Source organism: Phascolarctos cinereus, unplaced genomic scaffold, assembly GCF_003287225.1.
Source record: "Phascolarctos cinereus isolate Bilbo 61053 unplaced genomic scaffold, phaCin_HiC Scaffold_1;HRSCAF=81, whole genome shotgun sequence".
NCBI lineage: Eukaryota > Metazoa > Chordata > Mammalia > Diprotodontia > Phascolarctidae > Phascolarctos > Phascolarctos cinereus.
The window spans coordinates 201,499,939-201,521,376 of NW_027555514.1; the positions used below are offsets into that span (position 1 = coordinate 201,499,939).

At 36.2% G+C, this 21,438-nt stretch overlaps 1 protein-coding gene across 4 annotated transcripts in view; it reads right to left on the reverse strand.

The window, feature by feature from the left end:
* Positions 1-21,438, reverse strand: part of IRAK4 (interleukin 1 receptor associated kinase 4) — a 73,818-nt gene that overhangs the window by 23,699 nt on the left and 28,681 nt on the right. For all 4 annotated transcript variants that reach the window (XM_020973729.2, XM_020973727.2, XM_020973728.2 and 1 more), the window contains 3 exons: positions 18,791-18,951; positions 16,567-16,631; positions 6,298-6,412 (listed from right to left, as the gene is read on the reverse strand). In XM_020973729.2, coding sequence (XP_020829388.1) covers positions 6,298-6,412; positions 16,567-16,631; positions 18,791-18,951 — 341 coding nt within the window. The remainder of the gene's footprint in view (positions 1-6,297; positions 6,413-16,566; positions 16,632-18,790; positions 18,952-21,438) is intronic.

Sequence of the window (21,438 nt, forward strand, 5' to 3'; positions counted from 1 at the left end):
GGAATTTGGTGGGATTCCTTCTTCACCTATTTTTCCAAATAGTTTATACAGTATTGAAATTAACTGTTCTTTAAATGTTTGGTAGAATTGACTTGTAAATTCAGCTGGCCCTGGAGATTTTTTCTTGATGACTTGTTCAATTTCTTTTTCTACAATGGGATTAAGTAATTTATTTCCTCTTCTGTTAATCTGAGCAATTTATATTTTTGTAAATATTCATCCATTTCACTTAGATTGTCAGATTTATTGACATACAGTTGGGCAAAATAGCTCCTAATTATTGCTTTAATTTCCTCTTTATTGGTGGTGAATTCACTCTTTTCATTTTTGATACTGGTAATTTGGTTTTCTTTTTTTAATCAAATTAACCAAAGGTTTATCTATCTTATTGGGTTTTTCCATAAAATCAGCTTAGTTTTATTTATTAGTTCAATAGATTTTTATTTTCAATTTTATTAATCTTTTCTTTGATTTTTAGAATTTCTAATATGGCATTTAATTGGGGATTCTTAATTTGTTCTTTTTGGGGGGGGTAAAGATTTGTTTTAGTTTTCAACATTCACTCTTATAAGATTTGGAGCTTTAAATTTTCTTCTCCTCCTTCCACTTCCTCCTCCCAAGACAGCATGCAATCTGACATAGGCCATACATGTACGCTCATATTAAATATATTTCCACAATAGTCACATTGTAAAGAAGAATCAGAACAAAAGGGAAAAACCATGAGGAAGAAAAAAAGGGAAAAAAAGTAAAGGAAAAATAGTACGTTTCAATATGTATTCAGACTCCATAGCTATTTCTCTGGCTGTAGATTGCATTTTCCATCATGAGTCTTTTGGAATTGTCTCTGATCACTACTTGTTGAGATGTAAGTCTACCACAGTTGGTCATCACACAATGCTGCTGTTATTGTGTACAATGTTCTCCTGGTTCTGTTCACTTCACTCAGTACCAGTTTATACAAATCTTTCCAGGTTTTTCTGAAGTTCACTTGCTCATCATTTCATATAGCACAATAGTATTCCATTGCATTCACATGCCACAACTTCTTCGGCATCCCTCAACTGATGGGCATCCCCTCAAGTTTCCAATTCTTTGTCACCACAAAAAGAGCTACCATAAATATTTTTGTACATGTGGGTCCACTTCCCATTTTTATGATCTCTTTGTGATACAGACCTAGAAGTGGTACTGCTGGATCAAAAGGTATACACAGTTTTATAGCCCTTTGGGCACAGTTCCAAATTGCTCTCCAGAATGGTTGGACCAATTCACAACTCCACCAATTTGTTCTCCTCTTTTCTATTTTATTCATGTAACCATTTAGAGATATAAAATTTCCCCTAAGAACTGCTTAGGCTGCATCCCATAAGTTTTGGGATGTTGTCTCATTGTTGTCATTCTCTTAGATGAAGTTGTTTCTATGATTTGTGTTTGACCCACTCATTCTTTAGGATCAGATTATTTAGTTTCCAATTAGTGTTTAGCCTATCTTTCCACAGTCCTTCATTACATGTAATTTTTAATGTACTGTGATCTGAAAAGGATATATTTAACATTTCTGCCTTTCTGAATTGGACTGTGAGATTTTTATGCCTCAGCACGCAGTCATTTTTTGGGTAGGTGCCATGCCACTGAGAAAAAGGTACATTCCTTTCTATCTCTATTCAATTTTCTCCAGAGGTCTATCATATCTAACTTTTCTAAAATTCTATTCACCTCCTTAACCTCTTTCTTGTTTATTTTGTGGGTAGATTTATGTAGTTCTGGGGGATGGGGGGGTTAAGGTCCCCCAGTAGTATAGTTTTGCTGTTTCCTTCTGTAATTCAATTAACTTCCCCTCTAAGAATCTGCATGCTATACCACTTGGTGCATATTAGTTTAGTATTGATATTACTACATTATATATGGTACCTTTTAGCAAGATGTTGCTTCCTTCCTTATCTCTTTTAATTATATCTAGTTGTGCTTTTGCTTTGGGTGAAGTCAGGATTGCTACCTCTGCTTTTGTTTTTTACTTCACCTGAAGCACAACATATTCTATTCCAGCCTTTTACCTTTACTCTGTGTGTATCTCTCTGCTTCAAATGTGTTTCTTGTAAACAACATATTATAGGATTTTAGTTTTTAATTCACTCTGCTATCTACTTCTGTTTCATAGGAGAGTTCATCCCATTCACATTCACAGTTATGATTACTAACTGTATATTTTCCTCCATCGTATTTTTCCCCATTTATACTTTTCTCTCTGGAGAAAAGGAGGCTAGTAGATGGCTTTATTTCTCAATTTTTGAGAAGATTTTTGTAGCACTGGTCTTAATTATTGTAAGTTTGACAGAATTCTCCAGTGAACTCTCACTCAGGACCAGGAGTTTTTACTTGGCAATTTCTTATAGCTAGTTCTATTTCTTTTTCTGAGATAGAATTTTTAAAGATATGTATTTGGTATGCAATTTAGTTTGAGTATTTTATATTTTTGAAGGTATTCCTCTATTTCTTCTGTGTTCTCAGTTTCGTTAACATAGAACTGTGCATAGTAGGTTCTAATAATTCTTTTTGTTCTGGTTTTGTTATTTCTCCTTGGTGGCTATTTTGCTGACTTGATTTTCTGCCACTTTTTTTAATCAAGATGGCTATAGGTTTATGAATTTGATTAGCCTTTTCAAACAGCCAGCTTTTAGTTCTATTTATTATTTCAATATTTTATTTACTTTAGTTTTATTTAGGGATGCATGGGATGTTCAAGGAGGACTAGCACCTTGGGTATGAGGGCTTACCAAGCCCTTTTAAGGGTTGCTTGTCCACCTTTGGTGTCCACTTGCTACTCAACTCTTACTTGTGATTCCAAGAAGCTATGGCATGTACAGTGGCCACACCCTCATAAAACTATCAGGCCTCAAACCCACTGGTGAGTTAGAGGGATGTCTACCCCAAGCGTCTGAAGACTTCCCTCGGCAGAATAGGTAGATGAGAAAATTTGTTTCAATAGCGATGAAGGCAGCTGAAGCAGGCACTGTGGAGTACTTCTTATTTAATTAGACATCAAAGACAACAAGGTCATCCACTGCATCATGGACCATTGCCAACTGTCTTGATTTTTGTCTTGCCACTGAATTTCCATGACTCTGGGAGAGTGAGGCTGATGACTTTGTGCAACTCTTTCTCACTTAAATTTGATTCATGTGCAAGTCAAGATATCACCTGTGATGTCATTGGTCCTCTTTGAAAATGAAGGATAAACAACAATTTAGTTTCCAGTTTATGTATTTCTCCTTCATTTCTGTATATCTGCATTTCCAATCAACTTTTCTCTCTTTTGCTTCTTTAGTAAGATTTGTCATTATAGGTTTAAATTTTTTTCTATATTTCTAATTATTTCTGCTGTGCAGGCCATAAACTCTGGTTTCATGTTTCTTATTCCTCCTTAACTATTTGAGAACATCCTTCTGTGGTTCCATGTTCTCTCAGGAATCTACAGGATCCTGTTGGTGTATCTGCCCAAGGTCCTTAACAGAGTTTTTTTCCTACTGAGATGTTTGGCAATTTCATTCTTTTCTCTTTTTTGCTCACTGTATGACTCTTGCCCCTTTGATAGTGGTTTCCCTGAAGGCTGGACCTTGAAGCTGTCCTAGCCTTTTCCCATGCTGGTGAATTCATTTTCTACCATCTTCCATCTCTGTCCCAAGTGACTGCCACAGGTCTCTCCTCAGCTGAATACAAGTCTTCTTTCTTTCAAGCCTGGTGGAATCCCATACACATTGGCACCATTCCCCAATTCCCACTATTCCTTAGTTCTCCAACTGTTGCAACACAGCCTATTGCCATGCTATAGTTCCAGGCAAAGCCCATTTACTGCTTTCTGCAGAAGAGGTTGGAAGTGGAGATAAAGTTGTGTTCTGCTGCAAACCTTTGGGTAGGCTTGTGCAATCCTGCCAGAGCATAATGGCTGGTCAGGGAAAGAGTACAGAGTAATCACATTAGCTTCTATCCCTCATCATTCAATGAATGAATGAATGAATGAATGAAGCATTTGTTAAGAGCTTACTAAGCAAAGCACCATTGCTAAGTACTGGAAATGCAAACAGAAAAGTAAGATAGTCCCTATTTCTAAAGAGCCTACATTCTAAGGGTGCAGACCATACATATGGAAAGTTCTGGCTTTTCAAGTCAGATGGCAAGGTCTCAAGGTCCTCAGGATACAGTAGAAAAGGTAATGCTTATTCTTTAATGTAATTTCCACAAATGAAATCATAGCCATTTCTGATATTGGACCAAGTACCAACAGTACCAAGGAATTTGGTGGCCAAGAACTTTCTTTTTAGTTCTTCAGTAGTGACTGTAACTTCAGTAGTGACTGCTTCCAGTAGTAATTGGAGCAACTATCAACTGACAAGTTGCACGTTCCCAATGGTTTCTTCTGAGGACAATGTCTGAGGGCACTTGGCTGAAAGCTCTTAGTCTCAGGGTCCTAGGTTGTCTCCAGGATGGTTCAAAATTAGGAAAACAACTAACATAATCATAAACAAGTATTAAAAACAAAGATTTATTGGATATTTCAAACTGGATGTCCCAGAGACATCTAAATGTCAACAAGACCAAAACAAAACTGCCTTTTCCCCCATGTACATCTCTCTTCTAAACTTCTATATTTCCATCAAAAGCACCACTGTTCTTCCTGTCATAATCTTGGCAACATTCCTCAACTCCTTGTTCTCCCTCACTCCACATAAATCATTTTCCAAATCTTGCTGTTTTTACCTCCACTACAACTCCTTAGCACCTATCCCTTCTCTTTACTCACAAAGCTATTACCTTATTTCAGGCCTTTATTACATCTCTTGCCTGGATTATTTTAGCAGCTTCCAAATTACTATTCTTACTTCACATTTGTCTCCAATTCAATCTATCCTCCACACAACTGCCAAAGTCATTTTCTTTAAGTGTAGATCTGTAGACATCACTCCCCTACTCAATAAATTGCAGTGGCTTATTACCTCAAGAATCAAATGTAAACTCCTCCATTTAGCTTTTAAAGTACTTTACAGCTTTATCATAACATATACTTCCAGTCTCCTTACTCCCCCTTCCATATTGTACAGTCCACCCAAACTGGCCATCTCTCTATTCTTTATATGTGGCACTCCATCCTTCATGTTCATGCCTTTTCACTATCTATTATATTTATAATCCATTCCCTTTTCACCTCCATCTTAAAGAATCCCTCTCTTCCTTCAAGGTACAGTTCAAGCACCATCTCTTACATCAAGCCTTTCCTGATACCCTCAACTGCTAGGGTCCTCTCTCAAACTGCCTTTTATATTCAATCATTCCCTGTATATACTTGCATATACTTCTATTATGTCCTTTGCCTCCCCCATTAAAATAAAACCTCCTTATCATTAGAGATGTTCTCATTTACTGTATTTGTATCTCTAGTTCCTAGCATTGTATCTGACACATCATAAACAATAAATGCTTGTTGACTGATGAATTGTTCACGAGTCGCCAACTGGCATGGTTACACTGACTTTAGTCAGACAGAGGGCATAATTAACTCAAGGCAAAGACAATTGAAATGGCACAGGAAAAATAAATACAGCATCTTTCCCACAAACCTGGGGTACATTTTCCTACAAAAATACAAAGAACAAATGCCTACAGAGTTCACTAGCAGAGGATACACAAAGGTAACACATATGGCCAAGGCAGCTTATACTTCCCCCTTCCATGTCATCTTCTAATTGCTTCATAATGCCCTTTTTACAGGCACCTCTGCTGGGTGAGTGCCTGGGACACTAAGAGGCTTAAGTGCATTGCTCAGGGTCACATAGCTAGTATTTTGCAGAAGTGGTAGCTTGACCTAAGTTGTTCTGACTCTGAGACTAGGCACTATATTACAATGCTTCTTAGCATAGAGGTATATCATCAAAAATGAATCATTAATAAAGGAGTTCGTCTTACCATGTAACAAAGCTAGGAATGAAAATGAACAATCAAGGTGCTACATTACCACATACAAAATGTTAAAAGACCTCAAAAAAGTCCTCTAGAGCATTAAAGAGCTCTATGGTACATTTATACTCAGACACAGGCAAAAATAGCATAGAATGTTGTACACTGTATTGTGGGGAGTCCAGATACAGGGAGATGCTAGATTCATTGAACTTTAAGAGGACAGAAGGAAAATATGAATAGAATGTGGGTAAGAAGCAAAGTATAAAATTAGCATACATCACAAATTAAAATGTCACAGTACCTGTTTTTGTTTATTACAAAACAACTTACTAAGAAACTTACCAGACAAGATAGTCTGTCAAGCAACGAACCATTAGGCATATAGACATATACCAAGCAGAAGCTGTCATTATCACTTGAGAAGCCAAGTAGTTCCACTAGGTTTTCATGTTGACACCTGTGGCAAATAATTTTTTAAAGGAATTCAGTGTTTGAAATCTTAAATAATTAAGTTCAGCTCAAAGCTGGAAAATTTTTAAGGTTAGCTATAAAACAGGGCAGCTAGGTAGTACAGTAGATAGAGCACCAGGCCTGGAGTTGGGAAGATCTGAGTTCAAATTTGACCTCAGACACTTGCTAGCTGTGTGACCCTGGGCAAGTCATTTAACCCCTATTTTCCTCAGTTTCTCTTTTGTACAATGGGGACACACTGGAGAAGGAAATGGCAATCTACTCCTTTATCTTTACCATGAAGATCCCAATGGCAAAGTCCATGGGATTATGTAGAGTTGGATACAACTAAACAACTGAATAACAACAATAAAAAAACAGACAGCTAAAGAAGAGGTTCAACTTTCTTATTTTTACTTTCTCAATACTGTTATCAGTTTCTTTCCTTTTATTTTCTTTCTCTTTTTTATTTTTTTAAGACTGGGTCCTCCTATCTGACCCATGTGGAAATGCAAAGGTGACTCATGGGCCTCTACTTAGTGACTGGCAGAGGAACTCTGACCTGTTCTGTTTATGACCTAGGTTGGTTTGCCCCTCCTCAGACAATCTGGTAGCATTCTCTCCCGCCCCCATCCAGGAGCTCATAATATTTGATCAACCCAATTGTATTAGCCAACTGCAGCTCACAACTCCGAAGCTCAAGAGTTCCACTAGCCTCAGTCTCACTGGTAGCTGGGATTAGAGAGACATGTACCATAACACCCAGTCCCTTTTCTTTTTTAATAATTTATTATGATATAAATATCAATAAAACAAATTAAACCTCACAATTATTTACATTTGAAGATTCTTCTACTTTTTTAGTAGGCAATAATTCAATAATATAAATAACACAGTTCTATTTTGCATTTTGAAGCAAAAGTTCTTCAAGATACATTAACTTGGAAATTATGACCATTTAGACAGAGACTGTGATGTTATCTTCGCTTAGCTTTCTTCTTCATAATGAATATAAGTAAGACTGTGGAATTATTTAAAACCTTTGATCACAAACATTTTCGCCAACCCCAAACAAATGAAAAGCACCAATATTAAAAATACTTATCAGAGAGAGGCAGAGCCAAGATGGTGGAGAAAAGGCAAGGACTTGCCTGAACTCTCCCCTAAATCCCTCCAAATAATTTTAAATAATGAATCAAAACAAATTTTGGAGCAGTAAAACCCACAAAAGGTTGGGGTGAAACAATTTTTCAGCACAAGACAACTTATAAGGTTGGCAGGAAAGGTCTGTTGTACCAAGGTGAAAGTGGAATGTAGTCTAACACAGGCTGCACTGCAGCAAGGCAACAGTAGGCACTGGGGACAACTGACTCATCAGTGGCAGTGGCAGTTTCTGAACCTCCCAGCTCACAGATATGAGTCAGACAGGTCAGGAGATTATAGGGGTCCCTTTGCAGGTACAGGGGTGAGGGGAGCAGGACTCTGTTACACTGCCCACACCTGGATGTGGGTCTCAGTTCTGGGTCTCAGTCCAGGGCAAGGAGGAGCACTACTAACACATCAGAGCTTGCAGCAGCAGGGGAGCTGGGAGTGCTTGTGGTCGCCCACAGACCACAGCACAAGCCAGGAGAGTAGTGAAAAAACCTCTCCCTAGTTCATACCACCTTGGAAGAATAGAAGACTTACAGGTCCCCAGAATTACCTCTGAAAATAGCTGCACTAAAAATCTGAATCTTGGGACAGTGCTCCCCCAACCCCCAAAAGCAGACCCTGACTTTAGTATACAGTTAAAAGTCAAGAAACAGGCTGGAAAAATGAGCAAACAGCAGAAAAAAATCCTGACAACAGAAAATTACTATGGTGAAAGAGAAGATCAATGCACAAACTCAGAAGAAGACACCAAAGTCCAGACTCCTACATACAAAGCCTCAAAGAAAAACAGGAATTGGTCTCAGGCCATGAAAGATCTCAAAAAGGATTTTTAAAAATCAAGTAAGAGAGGCAGAGGAAAATTTGGGAAGAAAAATGAGAATGATGCAAGAAAATCATTTTTTAAAGCGTCAACAGCTTGGTAAAGGAAGCACAAAAACAAAAATACTGAAGAAAATAACAACTAAAAAAACAGAATAAGCTAAATGGCAAAAGAGACACAAAAATCCAATGAAGAGAAGAATATCTTGAAAAGGAGAATTGGACAAATGGAAAAATATATACCAAAATTTACTGAAGATAAGAATTCCTTACAAAGCAGAACTGGCCAAATTGAAAGGAGGCACAAAAGTTCACTGAAGAAAGTAATTCCTTAAAAACTAGAATTGGGCAAGTGGAAGCTAGTGACTTTATACGACATCAAAAAACAATAAAATAAAATCAAAAGAATGAAAAAATAAAAGATTTTGAAATATCTCACTAAAAAACAACTCACCTAGAAAATAGATCAAGGAGAGATAATTTAAGAATTACTGAATACCTGAAAGCCATGATCAAAAAAAGAGCCTACACATCACCAGTCAAAAAAGTATCAAGAAAAACTGCCTTAATATTCTAGAACCACAGGGCAAAACACAAATTGAAAGAATTCACTGATCACCTCCTAAAAGAGATCCCAAAATGAAAACTGCCAGGAATATTTCAGCCAAATTCCAGAACTCCCAGGTCAAGGAGAAAATACTGCAAGGAGCCAAAAAAGAAACAATTCAAATATCATGGAGCCACAGTCAGGATAATACAAGATTTAGCAGTTTCTACACCAAAGGATCAGAGCACTTGGAATATGATATTCTGGACAGCAAAGGAACTAGCATTATAAGCAAGAATCATCTACCCAGCAAAACTGAGTATAAAACCCTTCAGGAGGAAAAATGGATATTCAATGAAATAGAAGACTTTCAAGCATTCTTGATGAAAAGACCAGAGCTGAACAGAAAATTTTACTTCAAAATACAAGACTCAAGAGAAAGACAAAAAGGTAAACATGAAAGAGAAATCATAAAGGATTCAATAAAGTTAAACTGTTTACATTTCTACATGGAAAAATGATACTTGTAACTCCTAAAATCCTTCTCATTATTAGGGCAGTTAGAAGGAGTACAAATTGATAGAAGAGATAGCTGTGAGTTGACTATGATGGGATGATTATCTAAAAAAAAAAAATTAAATTAAGGGGTGAGAAAGAGGAATACACTGGAGAAGGAGAAATGGAGAGGTAGAATGGCTTAGATTATCTGACATAAAAGAGGCATGAAAGAGCTTTTACAGTGGAGGGGCAGATGGGGGAAGCAGAAAGGGCTTGTAAAACTCACTCTCATTTGGAAATGGTTCAAAGAGGGAATAACACACATACATTCAGTTGGGTGCAGAAATTTATCTTACCCTGCAGGAAAGTAGGAGAGGAAAGGAATAAGAGAAGGGGGTGGAGGGGAATGGCAGAAGGGAAGTCAGATTGGGGGAGGTAAAAGTCAGAAGCAAAACACTTTTGAGAATGCACAGGGTGAAAGGAGAGAAGGTAGGATAAACAGGGAAAAAAGGATGGAAGGAAATACATAGTTAATCATAACTGTGAAAAAATTTTACAACCAATTTCTTTGATAAAGACCTCACTTCTCAAATACATAGAGAACTTCAAATTTATAGAAATAAGAGTCATTCTTCAATTGATAAATGGTCTAAGGATATAAATAGGAAGTTTTCAGACAAAGAAATCAAAGCTATCTATAATCACATAAAAAATGTTCTACATGATTATTGTTTAGAGAAATACAAATTAAAACAACTCTGAACTACTACCCCACACCTAACAGATTGGCTAATATGAGAGAAAAGGAAAATGACAAATGTTAAAGATGATGTGGGAAAATTGAGACACTATCGCACTGTTGGTGAAATTCTATACTGATTCAACCAATCTGTAGAGCAATTTGGAACTGTACCCAAAGGTCCAAAAAACCATGCATACCCTTTGACCAAGCAATACTATCATTAGGTCTATAACCCAAAGATTAAAAAAAAGAAAAGAAAAAGACTTACACGTACAAAAATATTTGTAGCAGTTCTTTTAGTGGTGGCAAAGATTCAGAAATTGAGGGGATGTCCATCATTTGGGGAACTGCTGAACAAGTTATTGTATATGATTATGACAGAGTACTATTGTGCTATAAGAAACAATGAGCAGGATGCTCTCAGAAAATCTGGCAAGACTTACATGAACTGATGCAAAATTAAATGAGCAGAACCTGAAAAACACTGTATACATTAGCAATACTGCATAATGACCAACTGTGAATGACTTTGCTATTCTGAGCAATACAATGATCCAAGACAGGTCTGAAGGACTTATGATGAAAAATGCTATCCATCTCCAGAAAAAGAACTGGTGGAGTCTGAATGCAGATAAAATCATACTTTTTCTTTATTTTATTTTTCTTGTTTTTTAAAATCTGTGTTTTCTTTCATAACATAACATTGAAATGTTTTGCATGACTGTACAGGTATAACCTATATCAAATTGCTCACTTTCTCGAAAAAGGGGGAAGGGATGGGAGGGAGTAAGAGAATTTAGAACTCAAAAATCTTAAAAATGATTATTAAAAATTGTTTTTACATGTAATTAAGGGGGAAATAAAATACTAAAATAAAAAATATTAATTTAAACAAATCTTTTCTACCAATTAAAAAAAGTCTTCTAAAATCTACTAGACAAAAGTTTGAATGAAAAAACTTTTTTGTTTCAAATTGAGTTAATGAAAGGTCACAGGATTTCGAGTTAGAAGAGACCTTCAAAATCATTGAATACAACCCCCTATAATTTTACAGATGAGCAAACAGGCTCAAAGAAATCAAGTGACTTGCTTAAGGTCACATTATTAGTACTTTACATAATAAAAACCAGGTCCATACAAATACCCTCCTTTTGCCACCATATAAGAAGTGTTTTTCATTATGTACGTACTTTTCAGTAACAAAACTATACTTCTTTTTATAGTATATAAATATATATAAGATGCCATATGATACATAAAATATAGTACATATGCTATATATAGTTTATGTATACTATATATAAAACTATATTTCTTTTATAATATCTTCTGACTCATAGTTTTGGTTATGACATTCTCCCCAACATATCCCCCACTAATTAGGGCCAATCTTTCACAATTCACAATCACCAACAATACTGACGGCCTTTCTGACCAAAACAGCTATGAAGGCCCTTAGATTTCTTTCTTTATAATTCCATGAATTGTGTCACCCCTTAAGAATGTCCCCCCAAGGCGCAGGCAGCAGCAAACCTGGAGCAGGCCTCAGAGGACTGAATCGCGGGCAGCTGTGGTGGTTTCTAGACTGCTCAATCCCCGAATGCCAAAGACAACTTAGAAGGTCAGTGGGAAAAGTCTGTTTCTGCGGTGCTCAGAGAGGAAGGCAGGGTTTCAGCTCCATTCCCCAAGAGCAAGGCCCTGGCAGGGGCAGCTGCTTCCCAAGCTTCCAGCCCACAGACTGAGGGGGAATCCAGTGGCTGATCAGAGAGGGATTGCAGGAATCTCTTTGCCAGTACTGAGGCAGGAATCTCTTGTTTTGCCCGTGTTTGGATCTGGGTCACAGTTCTGGGCGGTGGTGCTGGGGTGAGGAGGAACGCTGGCATGGAGGAGCTTGTAGTGGCTGTGGAAAGGAGCCCCTCCTCACAGTTACAGGACAGAAAGGAGTAAACACCTCGCCCCTTATCATACCACCTTAGAAGAACTGAAAATTTACAGGTCCCTACAAGTATCTCTGAAAACAGCTATACAAACCCCCCGAAGCTTGGGACAGTACACTCTCCACATTGGAAGCAGACTCTTACCTTAACAAAGAGTTTAAAACTCAAGTAATTGGCTGGGATCATGAGCAAGCAGCGCAAAAAGAGTCAGACTATATTATCTTACTTTGGTGAAAAAGAAGATCAAAATACAACCAGAAGAAGACAACAAAGTCAAAGCTCCTACATCCAAAGCCTCCAAGAAAAATATGAATCAGTCCAGGCCTTGGAAGAGCTCAAAAGGGATTTTGAGAAGCAAGTAAGGAAGTAGAGGAAAAACTGGGAAGAGAAATGAGAGTGATGCAAGAAAATCAGAAAAACAAGTCAACAGCTTGCTAAAGGAGACCCAAAAAAATACTGAAGAAAATAACACCTTAAAAAACAGCCTAACCCAAATGGCAAAAGAGGTCCAAAAAGCCAATGAGGAGAAAAATGCCCTAAAAAGAAAAATTGGCCAAATGGAAAAGGAAGTCCAAAAGATTACTGAAGAAAATACTTCCTTAAAAATTAGAAAGAGCAATTGGAAGCTAGTGACTTTATGAGAAATCAAGACACTGTAAAACAAATCCAAAAGAAAAAAAATTAGAAAACAATGTGAAATATCTCATTGGAAAAACAACTGACCTGGAAAATAGATCCAGGAGAGAGAATTTAAAAATTATTGGACTATCTGAAAGCCATGATCAAAAAAAGAGCCTAGACATCATCTTGCAAGAAATTATCAAGGAAAACTGCCCTGATATGTTAGAACCAGAGGGCAAAATAGAAATTGAAAGAATCCTGAAAGAGATCCCCAAAGGAAAACTCCTAGGAATATTATAGTCAAATTCCAGAGTTCCCAGGGCAAGGAGAAAATATTTCAAGCTGCCAGAAAGCAACAATTCAAGTACTGTGGAAACACAATCAGGATAACACAAGATTTAGCAGCTTCTACATTAAAGGACCACAGGGCATGGAATAATAATATTCCAGAGGGCAAAGGAGATAGGATTACAACCAAGAATCACCTACCCAGCAAAACTGAGTATAATCCTTCAGGGGAAAAAATGGTCATTCAGTGAAATAGAGGACTTTCAAGCATTCTGATGAAAAGACCAGAGCTGAATAGAAAATTTGACTTTCAAATACAGGACTCAAGTGGAACATGAAGAGGTAAACAGGAAAGAGAAATCATAAGAGACTTATTAAGATTGAACTGTTTACATTCCTGCATGGAAAGATGATATTTATAACTCATGAGACCTTTGTCAGTATTAGGGTAGTTGAGGAAAAAATTATATGTATGATAGATAGATAGATAGATAGATAGATAGATAGAGATAGATAGAGGGCACAGGGTGAGTTGAAGATTAAGGGGTCATATCTGGAGAATAAAATTAAGGGATGAGAGAGGATGATACTCAGAGAAGAAGAAAGGGAGAGGTAGAATGGGGTAAATTATCTCACAAAAAAAACAGAAAAGAAAAGTCTCTTACAGTGGAGGGGAAGTAAGGGAAGGTGAGAGGGAATGAGTGAATCTTATTCTCATAGGATTTGGCTTAAGGAGGGAATAACATACACATTCAATTGGGTATGGAAATCTGTCTTACCCTACAGGAAAATAGGGGGAGAAGGGGACAAGAGAGCAGGGGGATGATAGAGAGGAGGGCAGATTGGGAAAGCGGGTAATCAGAAGGAAATACTTCTGAGGAGGGACAGGGTCAAAAGAAAGAATAGAATAAATGGGAGGGCAGGATAGGATTAAGGGAAATAGAGTTAGTTTTTCACAACATGTCTACTATGGAAGTGTTTTGCATAACTGCACATGTATAACCTATATTGAGTTGTTTGCCTTTTCAATGAGGGTGGGTGGGGAGAGAGGAAGCGAGAAAATTTGAAGCCTAAAGTTTTAAAAACATATGTTTATACAAAAAAAATGTTTTCACATGCTACTGAGAAATAAGAAATACAGGAAATGGGGTATAGAAGTCTATCCTGCCCTACAGGAAAATAGAAGGGGAAGGGGATAAGAGAAGGGGGGAAGAGATAGAAGAGAGGACAGACATGGGGAAGGGATATTCAGAATGCATGCCATCTTGGGGTAAGGGGAGGGGTGAGATGGGGCAAAAATTTGGAACTCAAAAACTTGTGGAAGTGAATGTTGAAAACTAAAAATAAATAAATTTATATTTAAAAAAAAAAAGAATGTCCCCTCAAATTAATTTTCCCTTTTGATTTTGTTAAAGCTAAATAAAAGGATGATTCACAAACACTTGCTGGACAAGCAAAGGAGATAGCAGTGGGTTTTATCATATGGCCAAAAGCTACAAGAGAGATTATTTCATGGGACATTTTAAGTCATCATGAATTGTAGTATTAATTATTTTTACAGAAAGACCACCAATGAAATAAGTGTAAATGATGCAACATTAATTACTGAGGATGAAATGGTAAAGAAATTCCATGAAGAACTTACTAAGATTTCCCAAATCAAATCAAAATACACTCAAAATACTTGGTGACTTCAATGCAAATGTGGGAAAAAGCAAGGATGGAAGAAATAAATGGGAAAGTCTGGTTCAGAAGAAAGAAATGAGAGAGGCCAAAGACTTATAGATTTTCCTAGGTGGCACATGCCTGTAATAACTGCTACTAGGGATTGGTAATTGGTGGATCTTTTGAACTTGAGTTCTGAGCTGTAGTGGGCTAAGTTGGTAGGGTGTCCACAGTAGGTTCAGCATTAATATTATGAGCCCATAAGAGCAGAGGGGCCACTAAGTTGCCTAAAAAGGAGTGAACTGGACCAACTTGGAAACAGAGGTAAAACTGCCAATCAGTAGTGGGACTGGGCACATAATTAGCCTCTGAACTTCAAACAGAGGCAAGATAGGGAGACTTAGTCTCAAAAAAGAAAAAAAAAAGATCATACAGAAGCCTTACAAATTTATATTATGTACACCTTGTTTAAACACCAAAAAAAAAATGTTGGTAAGCTTTGGACATGGCAAATATTAAATAACATCACAAAGAATGAAACTGACTACATTTTAGTACATAGGAAAAGATTCAACATTAATGTGAGTTATCCTAAGGCAGATGTCTATGTAACAGACCATCAATTTGTCAGAGCAAAGATAAAATTTTATAACATGAAAAAAAAAAGCAATGAAAAAATATATGTTATACATTCTAAAAGATCTGGTCCTGATTTAAACAAGTTATGGAAAATTAATAAAGGGCAAATGGACAGCAGAAATGACAACGGACACCAGCTGTAATAACTTCATCCACAAGTTAAACAAATGTAAATTAACAAATGATAAAGAGATAAAAGAACTTATAATGCACCTTAGTAAATAAACATTTGACTTACTTCCCAAATGAAGAAAGACAGCTAGGAGAGGCAATACTGATTTAGTATATAAACTGCTCTGTAAAATCTAGTATAGGATGATGATAGACTATCATGGACAATAACACTTCATAAAGCTGAGAGAAGCAGTTAGGAATAAAACCTGTTTTAAAAATAAAGAAACAGTCTTCCCATGGATGAAAATGGAAAGGGGATGATGAACACAAGAAAAATGGAAAACAAGAAACCCTTAATTACTTTTTTGTCATCAAGGATAGTGGAACCTTCATATTTGTTCCCTAACAACCTGGAACCTGAGGTCCTTTTAGAAGAGGTAGAAAAACACTAAAGAAAAATAACAATAACAATAATAATAACTAGCATTTATACAGCTCTTGAAGATTTATAAAACACAATCTATGTTATCTCATTTGATCCTCATAACAACCTTGTGAAGTAGGTCTTATTATCCCCATTTTACAGATGAGAAAACTGAGGTATAGAGGGGTTAAGTAGCTTGTTGGAGTCACAGCCAGTGTCAAAATTTATTTGCCTAGCTCCACATCTTTATTAGAGATATTTGGTGATCTCCTTACTTATAGATACTTGTCCTTGGGAATTCTGAGGACCTTCTGTACCTTAAAATAACTAATAATGGTAAGAACTGAAATTCTATATAATTTCTCATAATACTATTTTAAAATATATGACTGTGTATATATTTTGCTGATTTACTTATCTATAGTTATACTGATATGAGAATAACAGAATTTTAGAGCTAGAAAAGACTTTAAAGTTCATCTCATCTAATGCTTGTATTTTCATTTTACATATAGAATTTGAGAACCAGAGAAGTTATGTGCCTTAAATAAGGTTACACAGATTATGTCATAGCCATTCTATTCCTACAGAACCTATATCTCCTAACTTCATTCTAGCACTCACTTTTTTTTTTCCTGGTGCTTGGTGGTGGTGGTGGTTGTTTGGTTTTTTTCTGGTGTTCTTTCATCTACAAAATTGTCTTTTTAATACTTACTCTGCCATAATTTTTATTTCTTGCTCAAACTGTTGTTTTAGTTCTTCTGTACACATATCAGCCATCTATAAAACAAAAATATCACCAAATCACAGATCCTATAATTAGAAGAAACTTGAGGTTTCTGGTCTAGCCCCTATCAGGTAAACAAATACCTGAAGCCCAGACAGGTGAAATAACTTTTCCAAGGTCACAAAGCTTTTTAGTTGGGGGGTATGGTGGGAGTGGGGGGGGGGAATATAAAATATCAATTAAGGAAATTACATGAAAGCATATTTATGGAACAAACTTTTTCTCAGAGAGTTTTGACTCAGGGACAAAATTGTATCACTCAGATATTTATGTTTTTAAAAGATCCAGTAGGCCTTAGGGCAATCAGTTATAAAATGTTCCCCAAGAAGCATTTGGAGATATTAACCCAGATTTGCTTACAGCTTTATGTTTATCATGGAAATGTTGCTGTTCTATAAATGTATAATAATAAAGTGAAGTGGAAGACAGCCATTAATGAGCCAGAGATAATGTCAAGAATGTGCCACTACACCCAAGAATGAATTCTAGTTCTTTTAACTTTAATAATGTGACCTATGGATAAAGATCATTAGGCTGTGAATTAAGTTTATCCACAACTAAAACTATAATCTTTAACTTCCTTAATGCATTCTGTCTGCTTCTTCTGAGTTGTGATAGTACAAGTTAGTAAGACAATTAGTCTGTTTAAAATTGTTCTTATATATAAAAAACATGACATCTTCCACAAAAATAATACTCTAATGCCTCATAATGATGTGGAGGGGATTTTGGATTCTTGAAAACTGTGACAGAAAAACATAAGCTTTGATAGGTCCTACTAAACTGGAAAGGTTTTAAGTATATTAAATATATATATATATATATATTATATATATATATGAGAAGTATATTAAGTGTACAGAGAGAGGTATCTTTGGATAACTTATTACTACTTAATAGACCTTCAATTTTTTGTTGTTTTTTAGTTAATTAATTGTGTCTGACTCTTCATGACCCCATTTTTTATTTTTGGTTTGGTTTTCTTGGCAAAGATACTGGCAATTTGCCATTTCCTTCTCCAGCTCATTTTACAGATGAGGAAACTGAGGCAAACAGGGTTAAATGACTTGCCCAGGGTCACACAGCTAGTTAAGTGTCAGAGGCTGGATTAGAACTCAGATCTTCCTGGCTCCAGGGCCAGCACTCCATCCACTGTGGCACCTAGCTGCCCCCAAAACTTGAAGTTCCTCCTATAGGGAAAGATGGACAGATGGACTACATCTCTGTTGTCTGAAAAGTGTCACCTATTTAAATTAGAAGAAACTCATCACTAGAGTGATAGAGGGTGATTTTGATGTGGGGAAAGAGGAGAAGGGGACCTGGCTACAATCACAGTGATGAAACCACAAATCATTATATTGGTGAGCAAAGAAGAAATCATAAAATACTGCACAGATGTTAACAATTATCTTTTTAAATTTTTAAAGTGTTTTTTCCAATCTTGAATAAGTCTACTTATGTCAGAATAATTACTTTTTTCTTATCATTTTAGTTACAGAAACAACTCATATTTACATTGTGCTTTAAGGTTTACAAAGCACTTTCCTCACAACAACAGGAAATGCAAATATTACTTTCTTAAGATGTAAAGTGATAGAGAAATAATAAATGTTGAAGCCAGATGTGAACCTAATTCTCCTGACTTCAAGTCCAGCACCCTTTCCTATACCACACTGCCTAGCATACATAAAGTAAGGTTTCGGGTAATGCTTACTCAAGTGAGTAAAAGTAAACATTGCTTTCAACTTACTCCAATGCAATGAACAAAATGATTGTCTAAAACTGTTACTTTTCTGGGCATGGTGGGGTCTGTAAGACTCTGAGGCTGGTGGATTGCTTAAATTTAGGAGTTTTGAGTTACAATAGGGAAAAGCTAACTGAGTTACAATAGGGATAACGCATAATAAAAGCACTATTATGGTTTGCCCTTCCAAGTGGGAGGCCAGTAGACTGCCTAAGGAGGGAGTGAAACAACTCAGACTGGCAACTGAGCAGGTCAAAGTTTCCATGTCAATCAGCAGGAGGATTGGCCTGTGAGTTGGCTGCTGTATTTCTAGACTATGCAAAAAAGGGAGACCCAATCTTTAAAAAAAAAAAACAATCTCGTTACAAAATGACCATCTAATTTCTCTTACAGGGAATGATAACTTACATTTGTAAGTTTCTTCACTGCCACGGTTCTGTTATTGATACAGCCTTTATATACAACTCCAAAGCCTCCTTCTCCCATTTTGTTTCCACCAGCTGATATAGGGTGCTCATTAAAGTTATTTGTAATACTTTTTAATTCATAAAATGAAAAACTCTGAAAACCTGGAATATCAATGAGAGGAAAAAAGTTCATTAGATAAAAGAAAAATTCAGAGTTTCCAGATAATCAATGATTTGTTCCAATTTAAATACTAACACTGCAGGAAATGCCCCCTTATTGACCTTATATGGGGGGAAAAAAGATTAAAATTATTATATCAAAACTCTAAGTTAGTATGTCTTTCCAACAGACTCAATGGAGAGCATGCATAATTCCCTCATACACATACTTAAACAGGTACTACTGAGTCTGACCACACACTCGTCAGTTACTCCAACTTCAGTCAGCTATTTGAGTTCTTAACTATATATTTATGTTTATCCTCTTGTTGTCTATAGTGACCTAAAGGTATATTTTGATCATTTATTACTGCTTAATAGACTTGTAATTTTTTTGTTGTTTTTTAGTTAATTAGTTGTGTCTGACTCTTCATGACCCCATTTTTGATTTTTAGTTTTGGTTTTCTTTTTTTTTCTTTTTTTCTTTTTGCTTTTTGGTAAGGTGATTGGGGTTAAGTGACTTGCTGGAGAACACACAGCTATTGTTTTTTTAAGTGTCTGGGCCTAGATTTGAACTCAGGTCCTCCTGACTTCAAGGCCAGAGCTCTATCCACTGTGCCACCTAGCTGCCCCCAAAACTTAAAAGTTTCTTCTCTAAAATTAACCAGTTAGTTTGAACTCCACTTTAATTTATAAACATTATTCAATGAACTACAGAAAACTCCTTTCCCATTAACAATTATCTATTTAAATAAATATTAAAATTATTGAATATATAATTTAACAAATAAGAGCAATTATGAACAGACATACATATAAATAAAACAATTTATAATATTTTGGCTATGACCAATGTCATCATCAGTGTAACTTAAAATCCCTAAAGTAAGAACCCCAAAATATGACAGTATTGCAATTAATTGGTTTTCTGTAATAAAAACTTGTACTAAAGTGTAAAGGAAAATTCATTTTGTTGTTGTCATTTAGTTGATTAGTTGTGCCCAACTCTTTGTGACCCCCATTTGTGGTTTTCCTGACAAAGACACTGGAGTGGTTTGCCATTTCCTTCTCCAACTCATTTTATAGATGAAAAATTGAAGCAAATGGAGTTAAGCGACTTCCCCAGAGTCACAGAGCTAGTGTCTGAGATCAGACACTTCTGAGTCTTCCTGACCCCAGGCCCAGCAATCTATCAACTGTGCCACCTGCTGCTGAATAATGAAGATTAAGTCTATAGATTGGATATGATTAGGAAATAAAGGCTAGAGGAATTAAGCAAATAGAAAAAAAAAACAAGAGAAGTGTCAGATCAGAATATGGAAGGGGCAGTTTTGAAGTGCTTTAATCAAAGTCCACTGAAGTGATATAAAAAGGAAGGAGATAAGAAAGTTTAAGCAAGTAGGAATGAAATAAGAATAGACAGAATTAAAGGAAAACTGGGGTCTGTTTGCACTGAAGGTGTGGAGGGTTTGAAAGTAAAGGGTTTTAGAGTTTGGAAAAAGGAGGTCTGAAGAAGGGTTTTGATAAGATTTGAGGAATTTTTAGTGAAATGCCTCTTTGACAAGTACTGTATGTCTCCCCCAATCAACATACTCCCTTCCCCAAACAATAAAGATTACAAGAGAAATTTCATAAGACTGTGAAGTAAAAATTTAACATACATATTAACTAATTTATTGATAGAGAAAACACTGGTTTTTTGGTCTGGTTTAAACAGCTACGCTAAAGGTCTTGGTAAAAAAAAAATTACTAAGTAGCTTTTCCTGTCTGGGTTACAACTAAAACGCTTCAGGGTAAGGAGAGATGTGCCCTTTATCTTCCCTTTTAGTACACTAGTAGGATTATGTTAAGAAAATAAAAGCAACTGATTTGGCTCTTTGGGTTATTTGAAAAAATAAATAAAGTTATGGGGAACTGGGATTGCCACCATAAACTTTTCGAAGATGAGCTAACTGAAAGCCTGGGGAAAATGAGATTTAAACACTGCCATTAGTAATTATAAATCAAGAATTAATTTGGTTGAAATTTCTGTTCTGAAATTAAAATATATTTGTGTCATTGAAAGGATTTGGTAGGACTTGTTCTTTACCTAGTTTTCAAACAGTTTATATTTGTTGTTGTTCAGTTGTTCAGTCATTGTCCAACTCTTCTATAGCATAGCAGGCCCTCCTAGCCTCTATTTTCTCCTGAAGTCTATTCAAGCTCATGTTTGTTGCTTCCATGACACTATCTATCCATTTCATCCTCTGCCACCCCCTTCTCCTTTTGCCTTCAATATTTCCCAACATCAGGGTCTTTTTCCAATATCTTCTCATTATGTGGCCAAAGTATTTAAATATTTGTCAGTATTTGTCCTTCCAGTCAATACTTTGAATTGATTTCTTTAAGCACTGACTGATTTGATCTCCTTGCTGTCAAAGAGAGTCTCAAAAGTCTTCAGCACCACAATTCAAAAACTTCAATTCTTAGTTCAAATCTGGCCCCAGACAC